The sequence below is a fragment of the Bufo bufo genome, chromosome 10 (genome assembly GCF_905171765.1).
Source record: "Bufo bufo chromosome 10, aBufBuf1.1, whole genome shotgun sequence".
Lineage (NCBI taxonomy): Eukaryota > Metazoa > Chordata > Amphibia > Anura > Bufonidae > Bufo > Bufo bufo.
In genome coordinates this window covers 9,711,911-9,728,376 of record NC_053398.1, presented here as the reverse complement: position 1 = coordinate 9,728,376, position 16,466 = coordinate 9,711,911, and the positions used below count along the sequence as shown (strand labels likewise).

General features: G+C 47.2%; 1 protein-coding gene across 1 annotated transcript; it reads left to right on the top strand.

Moving 5' to 3' along the window:
- The first annotated feature begins 3,140 nt into the window (after positions 1-3,140).
- Positions 3,141-12,169, top strand: LOC120980599 (L-lactate dehydrogenase A chain). The gene is made up of 8 exons (XM_040409774.1): positions 3,141-3,294; positions 6,361-6,492; positions 6,581-6,698; positions 7,545-7,718; positions 7,930-8,103; positions 8,478-8,595; positions 10,532-10,655; positions 11,531-12,169. The coding sequence occupies exons 2-8, from the start codon at positions 6,367-6,369 to the stop codon at positions 11,693-11,695; spliced, it is 999 nt and encodes a 332-aa protein (XP_040265708.1). The 5' UTR covers positions 3,141-3,294; positions 6,361-6,366; the 3' UTR covers positions 11,696-12,169.
- Positions 12,170-16,466: the final 4,297 nt, after the last annotated feature.

The following is a 16,466-nucleotide window of genomic DNA, read 5'->3' as shown; positions in this document are numbered from 1 at the left end:
CAGAGGGCGGGCCCAAACCTCTCTGTGCACCTTTGCACCCCCTGCTTCCTGATAGGGTCAGGAGAGATGACTATGCAGGAAACTGACCCTGTCAATCAAGAAGGAGGGGGCGGGAATGTCAAAGGGGGCAGGAGGAGCTAGGGTGCACAGAGAGGTTGGGGCCCGCCCTTGGTGCACTTTACTGCTCATTTGCATGTGGATTAAAATTCCTTCTCCAGAATGAAGCAAATGTATCACGATGGGGGTGATGGCGATATATAACTGACTGTGGTGATTGCTGGGCACTGTTGGGCTGTGTGCACACTAAAGAGTTAATTATCTGCACAATGCACATTCATCTGCTATGACTCTGCCATATGATGAAAGACTCCTATAGGCGAGTGCAATTCATGGAGGACGTGATACGGGGTCGGCCGCCCCTACTTCCTCATAGATTGTAAGCTCTTGTGAGCAGGGCCCTCACTCCTCCTGCTATGTCTTCTGTACGTGTATCAGCTGATTGTACGGGGCTGCAGGATATGTGGTTATACCGCATCACCATATGTTCTGGATGCAGATTGTATCACATCTATCCCTGGCCTCAGAAGCTCACAACCCATGGGGCATCTGTGGCTGACGATGGGGGATCTGGGCCGGGCAGATTGTTATAGGGCCCATACACAGCATCTTTGGCTGGCAGTGCCATGGAATATATGTGAGGGGATCTGTGCCCAGCACACTGTTATTGGGGATCTGCGCCCAGCACATTATTATGGGGGATCTGTGCCCAGCACATTATTATGGGGGATCTGTGCCCAGCACATTATTATGGGGGATCTGCGCCCAGCACATTATGGGGGATCTGCGCCCAGCACATTATGGGGGATCTGAGCCCAGCACATTATGGGGGATCTGTGCCCAACACACTGTTATTGGGGATCTGTGCCCAGCACATTATTATGGGGGATCTGCGCCCAGCACATTATTATGGGGGATCTGTGCCCAGCACATTATTATGGGGGATCTGCGCCCAGCACATTATGGGGGATCTGCGCCCAGCACATTATGGGGGATCTGAGCCCAGCACATTATGGGGGATCTGAGCCCAGCACATTATGGGGGATCTGTGCCCAACACACTGTTATTGGGGATCTGTGCCCAGCACATTATTATGGGCGATCTGTGCCCAGCACATTATGGGGGATCTGAGCCCAGCACATTATGGGGGATCTGTGCCCAGCACATTATTATGGGGGATCTGTGCCCAGCACATTATTATGGGCGATCTGTGCCCAGCACATTATGGGAGATCTGCGCCCAGCACATTATGGGGGATCTGTGCCCAGCACATTATTATGGGGGATCTGTGCCCAGCACATTATTATGGGGGATCTGCGCCCAGCACATTATGGGGGATCTGCGCCCAGCACATTATTATGGGCGATCTGAGCCCAGCACATTATGGGGGATCTGCGCCCAGCACATTATGGGGGATCTGCGCCCAGCACATTATGGGGGATCTGTGCCCAGCACATTATTATGGGGGATCTGCACCCAGCACATTATTATGGGCGATCTGAGCCCAGCACATTATGGGGGATCTGCGCCCAGCACATTATTATGGGCGATCTGTGCCCAGCACATTATGGGGGATCTGCGCCCAGCACATTATGGGGGATCTGCACCCAGCACATTATTATGGGGGATCTACGCCCAGCACATTATTATGGGGGATTTGCACCCAGCACATTATTATGGGGGATCTGCGCCCAGCACATTATTATGGGGGATCTGCGCCCAGCACATTATTATGGGGGATCTGCGCCCAGCACATTATTATGGGGGATCTGCGCCCAGCACATTATCATGGGGGATCTGCGCCCAGCACATTATTATGGGGGATCTGCGCCCAGCACATTATTATGGGGGATCTGCGCCCAGCACATTATTATGGGCGATCTGCGTCCAGCACAATATGGGGGATCTGCGCCCAGCACATTATGGGGGATCTGCACCCAGCACATTATTATGGGGGATCTACGCCCAGCACATTATGGGGGATTTGCACCCAGCACATTATTATGGGGGATCTGCGCCCAGCACATTATTATGGGGGATCTGCGCCCAGCACATTATTATGGGGGATCTGCGCCCAGCACATTATTATGGGGGATCTGCGCCCAGCACATTATTATAGGGGATCTGCGCCCAGCACATTATTATGGGCGATCTGCGCCCAGCACATTATTATGGGGGATCTGCGCCCAGCACATTATTATGGGCGATCTGCGCCCAGCACATTATTATGGGGGATCTGCGCCCAGCACATTATTATGGGCGATCTGCGCCCAGCACATTATTATGGGCGATCTGCGCCCAGCACATTATTATGGGGGATCTGCACCCAGCACATTATTATGGGCGATCTGCGCCCAGCACATTATTATGGGGGATCTGCGCCCAGCACATTATTATGGGGGATCTGCGCCCAGCACATTATTATGGGGGATCTGCGCCCAGCACATTATTATGGGCGATCTGCGCCCAGCACATTATTATGGGCGATCTGCGCCCAGCACATTATTATGGGGGATCTGCACCCAGCACATTATTATGGGGGATCTGCGCCCAGCACATTATTATGGGGGATCTGCACCCAGCACATTATTATGGGGGATCTGCGCCCAGCACATTATTATGGGGGATCTGCGCCCAGCACATTATTATGGGGGCTTTTACAGCTGGCAGTTTGTTCTGGTATATATGTGTCTGGCATGTTGTCACTAGTCTTTGGACGGCTGGCACATTCTCAATTAGACCTTTTGTGAATTGTTCTCTTACGCAGGATCATCTGCCCATATTCCAACACCATCTCCATGCCAGCCTGTCACAGGTACCCCTGGACTCCTCCATGTCACAGGTCCCCCCGGACTCCTCCATGTCACAGCTACCCCCGGACTCCTCCATGTCACAGGTCCCCCCCCGGACTCCTCCATGTCACAGGTCCCCACCGGACTCCTCCATGTCACAGGTCCCCCCCGGACTCCTCCATGTCACAGGTCCCCCCCGGACTCCTCCATGTCACAGGTCTTCCCCCCGGACTGTTACGCGCTCTCACTACTGTATCACCTCCTTAGATCCTTCCGCTAGACGCAGAAGAACCTGAGCCCGGGCACGTCCGCGTGCTATGCAAATTTTCTCGCATCACCGCTGACGTAGTGGAGAGCCGGTTATAAAAACTGTATCCCTCCGCCAGAGCTCCTACGCAGAGCAGAGTGCAGCAACAGCGAGAGGAATACACCTAACAGGCATCAGGTGAGCGCTGTAGTCCCTCCTCCCTGGACCCCAACATTACATTACATTACATTGCTGCATCACTTGTAGCTTTGAAATGGTACTATACAATGTATTAATATCATATATCAGGAGCGGATGTGTTTATATATTCACTGCCCTGGTGGCTGTACATCTATATACTGCACTGGTGGGTGTGTACATCTATATACTGCACTGGTGGGGGTGTACATCTATATACTGCACTGGTGGGGGTGTACATCTATATACTGCACTGGTGGGGGTGTACATCTATATACTGCACTGGTGGGGGTGTACATCTATATACTGCACTGGTGGGGGTGTACATCTATATACTGCACTGGTGGGGGTGTACATCTATATACTGCACTGGTGGGGGTGTACATCTATATACTGCACTGGTGGGGGTGTACATCTATATACTGCACTGGTGGGTGTGTACATCTATTTACTGCACTGGTGGGTGTGTACATCTATATACTGCACTGGTGGGTGTGTACATCTATATACTGCACTGGTGGGTGTGTACATCTATATACTGCACTGGTGGGGGTGTACATCTATATGCTGCACTGGTGGGGGTGTACATTTATATACCCTGCCCTGGCGGGGCTGCACATCTATATACTGCACTGGTGGGTGTGTACACATATACCCTGCCCTGGCGGGGCTGCACATCTATATACCCTGCCCTGGCGGGGCTGCACATCTATATACCCTGCCCTGGCGGGGCTGCACATCTATATATCTGTTTGCACTCTTTCTCCATTCTTCGCGGGGCCGGTCGCAGTATTTCTAGCCAGGGTTTCAGTTGCAGAAGCGTCTGTGACACAAGTGGGGGCTGCAGGGTCGCTCTTGTCAGGTTGGCGCGGTGCCCCTCGTCCTCTGCATCCTTGCAGTGAGTCAGTCCTTGGGGGATGTGCAGACGTGACGGGTGGGGCTGCTGCTTGGTGGAAACAGTTTTCTGTAGAGTATTAGAAAATATTAGCCAATCCTCCCCCCCCCCCCCCTCTATTCACTTTGCTTGGTGGAACTAGAAATGCGAGCATGCCCACCTAGTGGGTCACCCCCCCCCCCCCCCTCTGTTCCATGCATCACAAGTGACAGGTGCACTAAACATGTCGCCTGCTGGTGACCCGAGGCCTAAACCCTTCTGATCTGATTACCATTCAGCCCAGCGATGGGTCGTTAACAGGGATCCTCAAAGGGACTGCGCCATCTCATAATAACCGTGCAGTGGGGGGTTGGCACTGTATGTGGGGTCTCATTGTACAGTGGGGGGCAGGGCTCGCTGCACTCTGTAGAGGTCGCATCACTTGACCTCCAGTCGTTAATGGATGCCAAGGCAGTTCCTCAAAATAGCCTCAGCCTTTTTGCAGGGATGTCTTCCCGGGGTCCGGGCTCTGATCTATAATTCAGTGGCCACAAGTCCATGTAGGATGAAGCATCTATTTGCAGCGTCCTGGACCATGTGATGGGGGAGGGGACCGACTGCATCCCTGTGTCCTTGACTACAAACCTCCCGTCTCCTGCTGCACCCGAGACGTCACCGACTGTGCCTCTAGGAGGACAGCAGCCAGCTGGTTATGTCACATCACGTAGAACATGGAAAACAATGGAGCTGAGTACATCTGCCTGTTCAATGTTATGATGATCCTTAGATCAGCGATGTCACAAACAATGAGAAGTCCCCAGAGGAGAAACCTCCATCTAGGTGACCTTGTCAACCGGTTTCCAAGGTGTCAGAAGATGTAGATCTATTTATCGCCGTCGGATATATATGATGTATATGTTGATCCTCTGCCTTTAGACCCATCCCCCTCTTCCCAGTATGGCGGCTATCGCACCTACTCTGTGGCGAGTCGAGGCCTGTACGCCGCCTGTGAATAGAACGAACTTTAACTCCCCGTCCTTCACTTCCTGCCGTCGTTTGGGTGAAGTCCCAGCTCTTCTGATGCAGAGGAAACGCCGCAAGGAGCCGTTATATTAGAACATGAGGCCGGCAAACACATAGCAGAGCTGAGTTTGTAATGTGGCACACATGGTGAAATTGCACAGTGGTCAACCAGACTAAAAAAGCCTCATTTTACATTTGCTACATATTAAAACATAACTTTTATTGTTGCTTTTATAATTACTCGTCTACTGACTAAATAAAAAGTATTTAAAAATATCAGCTGTCGGGCTACTTTCACACTTGCGGTTTGGGCGGATCCGTCATGGATCTGCAAAAAAAGCTTCCGTTACAATAATACAAAAGCCTGCAACGGTCATGAACGGATCCGGTTGTATTATGTCTTCTATAGCCATGGTCTTGAACACCATTGAAAGTCAAAGGGGGACGGATCCGTTTTCTATTGCGTCAGAGAAAACGGATCCGTCCCCATTGACTCAGGCTCTAGTCACAAGTCCGTAGTGCGTTGCACATCCGCAATACACCCGGCCGGCACCCCCCCATAGAAATGCCTATTGCGGACAAGAATAGGACCTGCTCTAGTAAATGGTAGTGGTACATGTAAAACTAGGCTTTTTTGGTCTGACCACTTGTAAATAATGCAATTAACTAATAAGCCTTAACATGTGCTAGGGGTCAGTATTTATTGAGAACGATAACAAAGTCAGCTCTGCTTCATCTTCACATTTTCTGCACTGCTCAAGGAACGCCCTATCATTATTGGCACTTCTATGGGGTCAGGCCGCGATGGGTTTGTACCGGTCCTGTTTATAATAGGAAGTGGCGTCCTACACAGACTGCCTCCCAGCTTTTCCCGGACTCCGAATGGCGGTCCTGCCTGGCTATACAGGAGCCTGGGAAACTGTGGTGACCACCATTGCGGCCAAATGGGTTGTCGTCCAGCTTTCCCAGATTAATAGATTTTTTAAAAGGTGGAAATGCCCTTTAACTCCAGTAGTCTAGACGTCTGCTGACGTGGGTCACCTGATCGGGTCCGTGGCTGGGTTGCGTCATCGTCTGGATGTTTACGGGCTCCGATGTGGAGGCTGCGTGTTAATGTATAACGTGCACGTGACCTCGCCGCTCAGTCTGCTCTGTGCATGTTTCTACAGGACAAGATGGCAAGCACCAAGGAGAAGCTGATCCACAATGTGGTGTGCGAGCCGTCCGCCTCCCAGAACAAGGTCACCATTGTCGGCGTTGGCGCAGTGGGCATGGCCTGCGCCATCAGTATCCTGCAGAAGGTGAGGCGGCTCTGACCGTTGCTCCCCGGAGGTCTCTGTAGGATCCTGGCTCTGCTTCATACGTCTCCCTCTTACATTCGCCCTGCAGGATCTGGCCGATGAGCTCGCCCTGGTCGATGTGATTGAGGACAAACTGAAGGGCGAAATGATGGATTTACAGCATGGCAGCCTCTTCCTACGGACTCCTAAGATTGTGTCTGGCAAAGGTAAGTCCACCTCTGCAGTCCTTTTTGGGTCACAGTAGTGGTCACCAGCCGGCCTGTGGGAATGGATATGCATAGCAAAGGGCCCTCCTGATGGCTTTAAATGATCCCTGAGCCATCCTACCCATCAAGAGCTATTGATTTCCTCCAGCTGCTCTTAAAGGGCACCCAATAGTAGGAACAAAGCTATTAAATTGGTCGTACCACCTGGTAGGGTTGATCCTGTTGATCGTTATGATACCTGTTTTGTGAAAATCGGTTTTGGCTTTCCATAGAAAAAAGACTTTTATTCCTTAAGCAAATAAAGACTTCATTGCACTGAGGGGCGGGGCTTGGACCCTCAGTTATCCAGGGCTGGCCCCTCCCCTCAGTGCATGGAAAGCCCATATTTATGTAAAGAATAAAAGTATTTTTTTCTCTGGAACGCTGCATCCGATTTTCAAAAGACGGGTATCCTTTTGTTCAGCAGGATAAACCCCATCAGGCAGTATGTCTGGTTTAATAGTGTTGATCCTGCTGGCACGTGTTCTTTAGAGGATCATCTGACTTTATAGAGCTAAGGGTTCATTGAAAGTTCTACCAACTTCGTTTCATTTCCTCCGTTTTTGAAGATCTCTGCTTGCTGGCAGTGAATGGTAACCATGATTGTTTCCATTCAGGCCAAAACCTGTCCCGATTGGTTGCGTATCGGAGCTTTCTGTAGCAGGGTAATGTGCAGTTGTGTGAGCAGGACGTGATCAAAATTCAAAAACATTTTCATTTTATTAGCAGCAAGCAGAGATTTTGAATATGCGCGTGGCATCACTGGCGCCATACACTCAGTGGATAAACAGGTGTTTTTTATTGCAGATTACAGCGTCACAGCCAATTCTAAGCTGGTGGTGGTGACAGCCGGAGCCCGTCAGCAGGAAGGGGAGAGCCGCCTGAACCTGGTGCAGCGCAACGTCAACATCTTCAAATTTATCATTCCCAGTATTGTAAAGTACAGTCCTAACTGCATCCTGCTGATTGTCTCCAATCCTGGTGAGTCCCTGGATGTGACGATGCACATTGTGCCCCCCTGGGGGTCAGGTAGTCCTATTCAATGAGGATGCTGCACTAATGGAGGCAGCTGGTCGGCCTCACCCCGGACCTCTAGTCCCAGTACAGTAGATGACGGTGCAGTAGACTGCAGGGGGTGCATATCCTGGGGGCCCCTTTTATTTTCTCTAACTTGTGTTTTCTTCTTTGTCAGTCGATGTCCTGACTTACGTGGCCTGGAAAATCAGTGGCTTCCCCAAGCACCGCGTCATTGGCAGCGGCTGCAACCTGGACTCTGCTCGTTTCCGCTACCTGATGGGAGAGAAGCTGGGCATCCACCCCCTGAGCTGTCACGGCTGGATCATCGGTGAACATGGAGACTCCAGTGGTGAGACGAAACCTCACGTACCCTTAGACACGCTCTATATATATCTCCTCTGAAAGGTCACGGCGGTAACACAAGTAGGTCAGACGCCGCAGCCTTCACCCTGCAGGCTCCACAGAGGTTATATCACCTCTGCGCTGAATGTCAGATGGCGAAGCAGTGGCGCCGCCTGCTGGTCGGCTCTGCTGTGTACAGGACGGTTCTGGAGCACTGGGCGCTCATTGCCGTGAGGTCCTCGTTGGTTCTCTCTGCTTCATCTTCCGCTCTTACAGTAGAACATGTGCAGTCCTTGGGTGTCAGGGCGTACATAGAAGTGCCATTCAGGGGTCTGGAAAAGCAGGGTGAAGCTGATCACTATATCCTTCCTCTTCTTCCAGTGGCCGTCTGGAGCGGGGTGAACGTAGCCGGCGTCAGCCTGAAGACCCTGAATCCTGACATGGGAGCGGACAACGACAAGGAGAACTGGAAGGAGGTTCACAAAGAAGTGGTTGACAGGTAAAGCTTCTGTGTGGCGAAACTACAACTCCAGTCAGGCATGCAGCAGTCAAGGCATGATGGGAGATGTAGTTTGATCACCGCTTTAGACCTTCTGTGCATACAGACGGGATAGTATTCCAATCCTGTCCTGGTTTAAACTCTCCACTATTCTACTAAATGCAGAAAATCTGGAAACCATCAGCAAGTGACTGCTGACAGATCTTCTTCTGGCTTGCACAGATTCCTCCACTTAGAACACATGAGAAGCCCAGCTTGTCCTCCATATGAGTATCTGCTATTTGTCTTCATCAACCCAGTGCGGGGGGGGGGACCAATACATAAGTGAAGCAATTCAAAGGTTTGGATAAACATGGCTGCTTTCTTCCAGTAACGGCGCCTCACCTGTTCATGGGTTATCTGGTATGTTGTAATACCACACATGGCCTCTGGACAGGTGTGGTGCTGTTTTTGGAAGAAAGCAGACAAGCGGTTCTAATCCTGGACAACCCCATTAGGGTCCATTCACACGTCCGTTTTTTTTTTCTTTCCTGATCTGTTCCGTTTTTTGCTGAACAGATCTGGACCCATTCATTTTCAATGGGTCCTGGAAAAAAAAGGACAGCTCAATGTCTGATTTTTTTTTTCAGGACCCATTGAAAATGAATGGGTCCAGATCTGTTCAGCAAAAAACGGAACAGATCAGGAAAAACAACGGACGTGTGAATGGACCCTTAATAGAATAACAGATGTGTTGGCAGCTAGTTAACCCTTTTCACTCCTTTTGCCGGCCAAAAACCGTCAACAAGCTGCTGACAAATGTTCTATTTAGTAGTGCTCTGACCAGGCTGTAGATCAGACTGGGTGGAGGCATCAGCGCCACGTATTCATGTGCGGATTGGGCTACACTGGGTCCTCGTACATAAATAATAAAGTCCGTCAACAGCAACTTGTCGGTTTCCAGGTAGCAACAGATTTTATTTGCAATGTGGAGAAAAAAAGTACAATAAGTGAAAGCAACAGAACGTGTAATGAAGATGTTACATAAATGGCAAGTTCTACATTTAGGCTCTGATTTATCAAACTGGTTTGGGGTAAATTGTGTCTTTTCTGTAATTTTACTTGTAAAACAAATGTATCAATAGTCTGTGACAGGCCAAACGCTTTGCTCCTGCAAAGTCAATGTCATAAATCCAGCAGTTTGTGGGCGTTCCTACAGAGCGTGTTGGCTTTATCAGAGATTGGGGGTCTCGCTGATAACTGGCTTTTTCCAATGGTCTTTGACGCCCCTTTTGCGTTGGCTGTACTTGATTTATGATGAGGCGTGCTTCAGCAACCTGCACCTGGTTGGATTAGGTTTTTACCAATTGGTAGATTTGTTGGGGTGGAATTCCCCACCCCCAACCCCCCTCGACACTTAATGCCGCACAAAAACAATCGCGCAACATTTTTACGCCAAACAAACTGGTGTGAAAATGTTCGTATATGACCTCCATTGTCTCTCCTGCTCTCCCCTCCTGACCTGTCCGAGCCGTGGCAGGTGAAAATAAGTCCGAATGTGATGGTTTGGCCAATGCTAAATTTAACAAGTGCTGTGGCCGCTTCCAGAAGTTTGGCTCGTTACCTTTACACCAATAGACTAATGTGGAGACTAACTTCAGATCCTCCTGTTGACATTTATGGCTCGGATTTGACTACAGAGCAATGCTGATCAAAGGTGGAGTCGCGTTAAATTGTAGGGAATTCCAGTTCATGCGCCTCCATGACAGAAGTAACTCTCTTGTAATCTGGATATTAAAAAATACACCAATCCCATCTATTAATGTTATACATTGTCAGAAATGTGAATGACCTGTTCTATATTATACCCTGGTTCATATGATTTACACTCGCGTTATCATTCATCTGCTCTACATGGTGGAGAAAGTTACTGACCGAGAATCTGCATTTCTTGTAGTGCCTATGAAGTGATCAAGCTGAAGGGATACACGTCCTGGGCCATCGGCCTCTCAGTCGCAGATCTTGCTGAAACCACCCTGAAGAACCTCAGACGTGTTCATCCCATTTCCACTATGGTGAAGGTACATGATTCTCACTGGACTGGTGTCTACTTTATAAAAGGGGCAACTATAATACTGCCCCCTATATACCAGAATACAACTACTATAATGCTCCTATGTACAGGAATATAACTACTATAATACTACCTCCTATGTACAAGTATATAACTACTATAATACTGCTCCTATGTACAAGAATATAACTACTATAATACTACCTCCTATGTACAAGTATATAACTACTATAATACTGCTCCTATGTACAGGAATATAACTACTAGAATACTGCTCCTATGTACAAGAACATAACTACTATAATACTGCCCCCTATGTACAAGTATATAACTACTATAATACTGCTCCTATGTACAGGAATATAACTACTATAATACTGCTCCTATGTACAAGAACATAACTAGTATAATACTGCCCCCTATATACCAGAATACAACTACTATAATGCTGCTCCTATGTATAAGAATATAACTACTATAATACTGCTCCTATGTACAAGAATATAACTACTATAATACTGCTCCTATGTACAAGAATATAACTACTATAATACTGCTCCTATGTACAAGAATATAACTACTATAATACTGCTCCTATGTACAGGAATATAACTACTATAATACTGCTCCTATGTATAAGAATATAACTACTATAATACTGCCTCCTATGTACAAGAATATAACTACTATAATACTGCCTCCTATGTACAGGAATATAACTATTATAATACTGCTCCTATGTACAAGAATATAACTACTATAATACTGACCCCTATGTACAAGAATATAACTACTATAATACTGCATCCTATGTACAAGAATATAACTACTATAATACTGCCCCTATGTGCCAGATATTCAGTATGTACGCCTCTTTTTCAGGGAATGTACGGTGTAAAGGAGGACGTCTTCCTCAGCATCCCATCCGTCCTGGGTAACCAGGGCATTACAGATGTGGTGAACATGACCCTGAAGCCTGGCGAGGAGGAGCGTCTCAGGAAGAGCGCAGACACACTATGGGGTATCCAGAAGGAGCTGCAGTTCTAGGCCGTTCTCTTCCGTTTACGTGTCCGTTGTCTTTTCAATGTGTTTAAGTTGCACTTTTTGCGTAGGTCAATTCCCTTGTGTTGTAATCATCTGTATTTGTGAAATTGCCAATAGCGATGTTCCAGTCAGTACAGGCAGCCGCGGTGTAGTACCGCGTCTTATGGTAGCGCATGGCACTAGGTTACAGAAAGGGTGAGATTAATAATCTCTGGGATTAACCAATTATCATCATCATCGTCTGAAATTCACATTTACGTGTCCATTACAAGCATCTTCCTGGCCTGAGAAAACAAAAGGAATGAAGGCAGCGGCTGTCCACTTAAAGGGGCCCTCCACCAACCTTGTGCTTTCCTCTGTTGGCGGCCTAGCGCCTATACAGTTTGAGTCAGTCTGGTTGCTATGGATACACCACATAACTAGAGATGAGCGAATCTCCTATTTTGAAATTCGTTCACGCTTCGTTTGGTGGTAAAAGCAGAATTGTGTTATGGATTCCGTTACTACGAACCATAACGCAATTCTATGACTGAACGCCTTTAGAGGCATTCCGTTATTCATTCTGTCATAATAGAAGTCTATGGGCTGCAAAACGGGACGGATCCGTAGACTTCTATTATGAAGGAATAAATAACGGAATGCCTCTAAAGGCGTTCAGTCATAGAATTGCGTTATGGTTCGTAGTAACGGAATCTATAACGCAATTCTGCTTTTACCACCAAACGAAGCGTGAACAATAACATCTCCTCTCTAACAATAGGGTTGTTAGGTCGCCCCCTTCCTTAGCAGCCAGCCTGACCCCGATTAACCCTTTAACTGGAATACTGTACTTCTACAACATGGCCAAGCAGGAGAATCCTGTGACAACGGAAGATCCGGAAGGGTCCGGATGATGTTTACAGCGCGGATATGATTTCACATTAGGTGTTCTGTTCCCATCACCAAAGAGAGAATCTATAGAAGAGTATATAGTGTATATACGTGTGTGGCTCGTATGTTGTCTTCACTTCCATGAGAGGAAAGTTTAATGTGTTTACAGCTGAAAATCTGAGAAATTGAGGCAACATTTATTGGCAACAATAAAAAAAAAAAAACTAATTGGCGTTTTTGTAACTTTTTATTTTAAGGAATTTCTTAAAGGGCATCTGTCAGCAGTTTTGTCCCTATGACCCCGGCTGACCTGTTACATGTGCGCTTGGCAGCTGAAAGCTTCTGTGTTGGTCCCATGTTCATATGTGTCTGCATTGCTGAGAAAAATGATGTTTTATTATATGCAAATGAGCCTCTAGGAACAACGGGGGCGTCGCCATTACTCCTAGAGGCTCATTTGCATATATTAAAACATTTCTTTTCTCAGCAATGCTGATGCATATGAACACGGGACCAACACAGATGCCTTCAGCTGCCAAGTGCACATGTGACAGGTCAGCCGGGGTCATAGGGACAAATCTGCTGACGGATGCCCTTTAACTATTAAAGGGACACGAACCTGCAGTGCATTAGTTAGTTCCAGCTCTATCATTCTAGTCTTAAAGGGCCACTGACGTCAACAGCTTATAATGGTGTAGCAGTGTTATAAACAAGCGGCTGATATCAGTCACATGATGTAAATGTCTCTGGAGGGTCTCGGCATCAGACATGACAGAGAAGTAATTGTGGGGGGGGGGCACAGTTATCTGGACCATCCAGCTAGACGGAAATGGCTGATAACAGGGAGTAATGTTATATTCAGTCTACATAATGGAGACCAGGGAACAGAGTAAGGGTTCATGCACACGACCGTATGCCGCTCCAGGACATATGGCCCGCTCAGACTGTATGTCTCGGAGGGCATACGGTTGTGTGCACGAGCCCTAAAGCTACTTTCACATTTGTGTTTTGTGCGGATCTGTCATGGACTGATCCATTCAGAACGGATCCGTTTATGATCTTTAACCTAGCCAAGACGGATCTGTCATGAACACCATTGAAAGTCAATGGAGGACGGATCCGTTTTCTATTGTCAGTGAAAACAGATCCGTCCCCATTGACTTACATTGTGTGCCAGGACGGATCCGTTTGGCTCAGTTTCAGCTGCTTTCCAGCGTTTTGGTGTTAGTCTCCAAAGTTGAATGGAGACTGAACTGATGCAAACTGAGCGGATCCTTTTCTATTCAGAATGCAAACTGATCCATTTTGGCCCTGAAAGGATCTCACAAACTGAAAGCCAAAACGAGAGTGTGAAAGTAGACTAAGGCTAGGTCTACACGATGACATTTGTCGCGCGACAGATAGGGCACAGCTACACTACAACATTTTGTTGCACCAATGTCATGCGACAATTTTTATAATAGCAGTCTATGGTGTCGCACTAAAATCCATCTCAAATGGATTTTCTGCGACTGTTGCGTTGCAGCATGTTGCAGTGCGACACCATAGACTGCCATTATAAAAATTGTCGTGCAACAAATGTCGTCGTGTAGACCTAGCCTAAGAGTTCAAGTCTTAAACAATGGGAGGCAGAAAACCCTTCATGGCTGCTCCAGTTTTAAAAAGCTGTACTCGCCAATCCCCCTGCTGGTCTCCACTTCCTGGTGCAGACACAGGAAATGCTGGCTGAGCGGGTCAACTCCCTGTGGGTCGGACCCTGGACCAGGAAGCAAAAAGTGGGAATGGCAGAAGAGCGGTGAATTTTATTTTTATATATATATATATATACACATATATACACAGTACAGACCAAAAGTTTGGACACACCTTCTCATTCAAAGAGTTTTCTTTATTTTCATGACTATGAAGGCATCAAAACTATGAATTAACACATGTGGAATTATATACATAACAAACAAGTGTGAAACAACTGAAAATATGTCATATTCTAGGTTCTTCAAAGTAGCCACCTTTTGCTTTGATTACTGCTTTGCACACTCTTGGCATTCTCTTGATGAGCTTCAAGAGGTAGTCCCCTGAAATGGTTTTCACTTCACAGGTGTGCCCTGTCAGGTGTAATAAGTGGGATTTCTTGCCTTATAAATGGGGTTGGGACCATCAGTTGCGTTGAGGAGAAGTCAGGTGGATACACAGCTGATAGTCCTACTGAATAGACTGTTAGCTGCTTTTTTCTTGCCATAATACAAATTCTAAGTAAAGAAAAACGAGTGGCCATCATTACTTTAAGAAATGAAGGTCAGTCAGTCAGTTGAAAAATTGGGAAAACTTTGAAAGTAAGGGCTATTTGACCATGAAGGAGAGTGATGGGGTGCTGCGCCAGATGACCTGGCCTCCACAGTCACCGGACCTGAACCCAATCGAGATGGTTTGGGGTGAGCTGGACCGCAGAGTGAAGGCAAAAGGGCCAACAAGTGCTAAGCATCTCTGGGAACTCCTTCAAGACTGTTGGAAGACCATTTCAGGGGACTACCTCTTGAAGCTCATCAAGAGAATGCCAAGAGTGTGCAAAGCAGTAATCAAAGCAAAAGGTGGCTACTTTGAAGAACCTAGAATATGACATATTGTCAGTTGTTTCACACTTGTTTGTTATGTGTATAATTCCACGTGTGTTAATTCATAGTTTTGATGCCTTCATAGTCATGAAAATAAAGAAAACTCTTTGAATGAGAAGGTGTGTCCAAACTTTGTCTGTACTATATATATATATTATTATTTTTTTTTCCTTTAACCCATCCTACCCCTTACATAATTCCCCAGACCCCCTGGTGAATACCCCTTAAATCACAGTAGAGTGACAATAAATGCTGGTTACACACCAGGACTTCTACAACGACATGGCTCATTAGTGTATTAGAGCTCTAAGAGGTTGTGTTCATTTACAGACAGTAAGCAGAGGTTTTGACAATGGCTGGGAATGAAAGGAAAAGCGCAGAACTTCTCAGTACACGTATTAGCATTTCATCACTTCTGCAAATGCTGTGATTGGGACATTTTTCAGGAATGGCAGAAATGTTTCTAATGGTCTTCAGTCACTTCGCTCCACGCAGCCCAGCTTTTACATTACTGGGCACTTATCTCAGTACTTGTACCTTCCATAAACGCCTGTTTTCTTGGCACACAATCAAGTCTATCATTCTGTCTTTATATCCATGATGCTCTGCAGAGGCTAAATAACAAATCTCTGTCCACACGCCTCCCACACCGTTGCGCTCTCAATGACAAGCTAGAATTTCCATCCTTTTACATCTTCCTGGTCATCAGATTTTTGCTGACACAAAGCACCAGAGTGAATCTTCAGTGCCCACTAGAGGGAGCCCACTGTGTACTGTTTATACATTGAGCTCCATAATAAAGAGGTATGCAGGAAGCTCCCCCTAGTGGTGACTGCAGGTATCAGCCAGCCACAACCCTGGACTACGCTATTCTAACTGAAAAACCAGCAAGTCTTAATTATCATATAAAATGTCTAATTTCATCCTATACAGAGCAAAACCATCTCACAGCTGAGGGTTTGCTACACCTGTATCCAGTCCAGAAAATACTTTGTGAGCTAAACCCACCTCTTTCACATACAGATACACTGCCTGTCCAAAAAAAAAAAGATTCTCAATGGGGTTAAGGTCTGGACTCTGTGGTGGCCGATCCATGTGTGACAATGATGTCTCCTGCTCCCCGAACCACTCTTTCACAATCTGAGCCCGATGAATCCTGGTATTGTCCTCTTGGAATATGCCCGTGCCATCAGAGAAGAACAGATCCATTGCTGGAATAATCTGGTCCTTCAGGTGGTCGCTGACCTCATTCTTGGAGCACATACTGTTGCCGAACCTAGACCTGACCAACT

Bases quoted from the DNA above. Each gene is read 5' to 3' on its own strand.
- LOC120980599 (XM_040409774.1), top strand. From the start codon at position 6,367: ATGGCAAGCACCAAGGAGAAGCTGATCCACAATGTGGTGTGCGAGCCG. The intron at 6,699-7,544 runs GTAAGTCCACCT...TTTTTATTGCAG, and splicing joins TAAGATTGTGTCTGGCAAAG to ATTACAGCGTCACAGCCAAT. The intron at 10,656-11,530 runs GTACATGATTCT...CCTCTTTTTCAG, and splicing joins CCATTTCCACTATGGTGAAG to GGAATGTACGGTGTAAAGGA.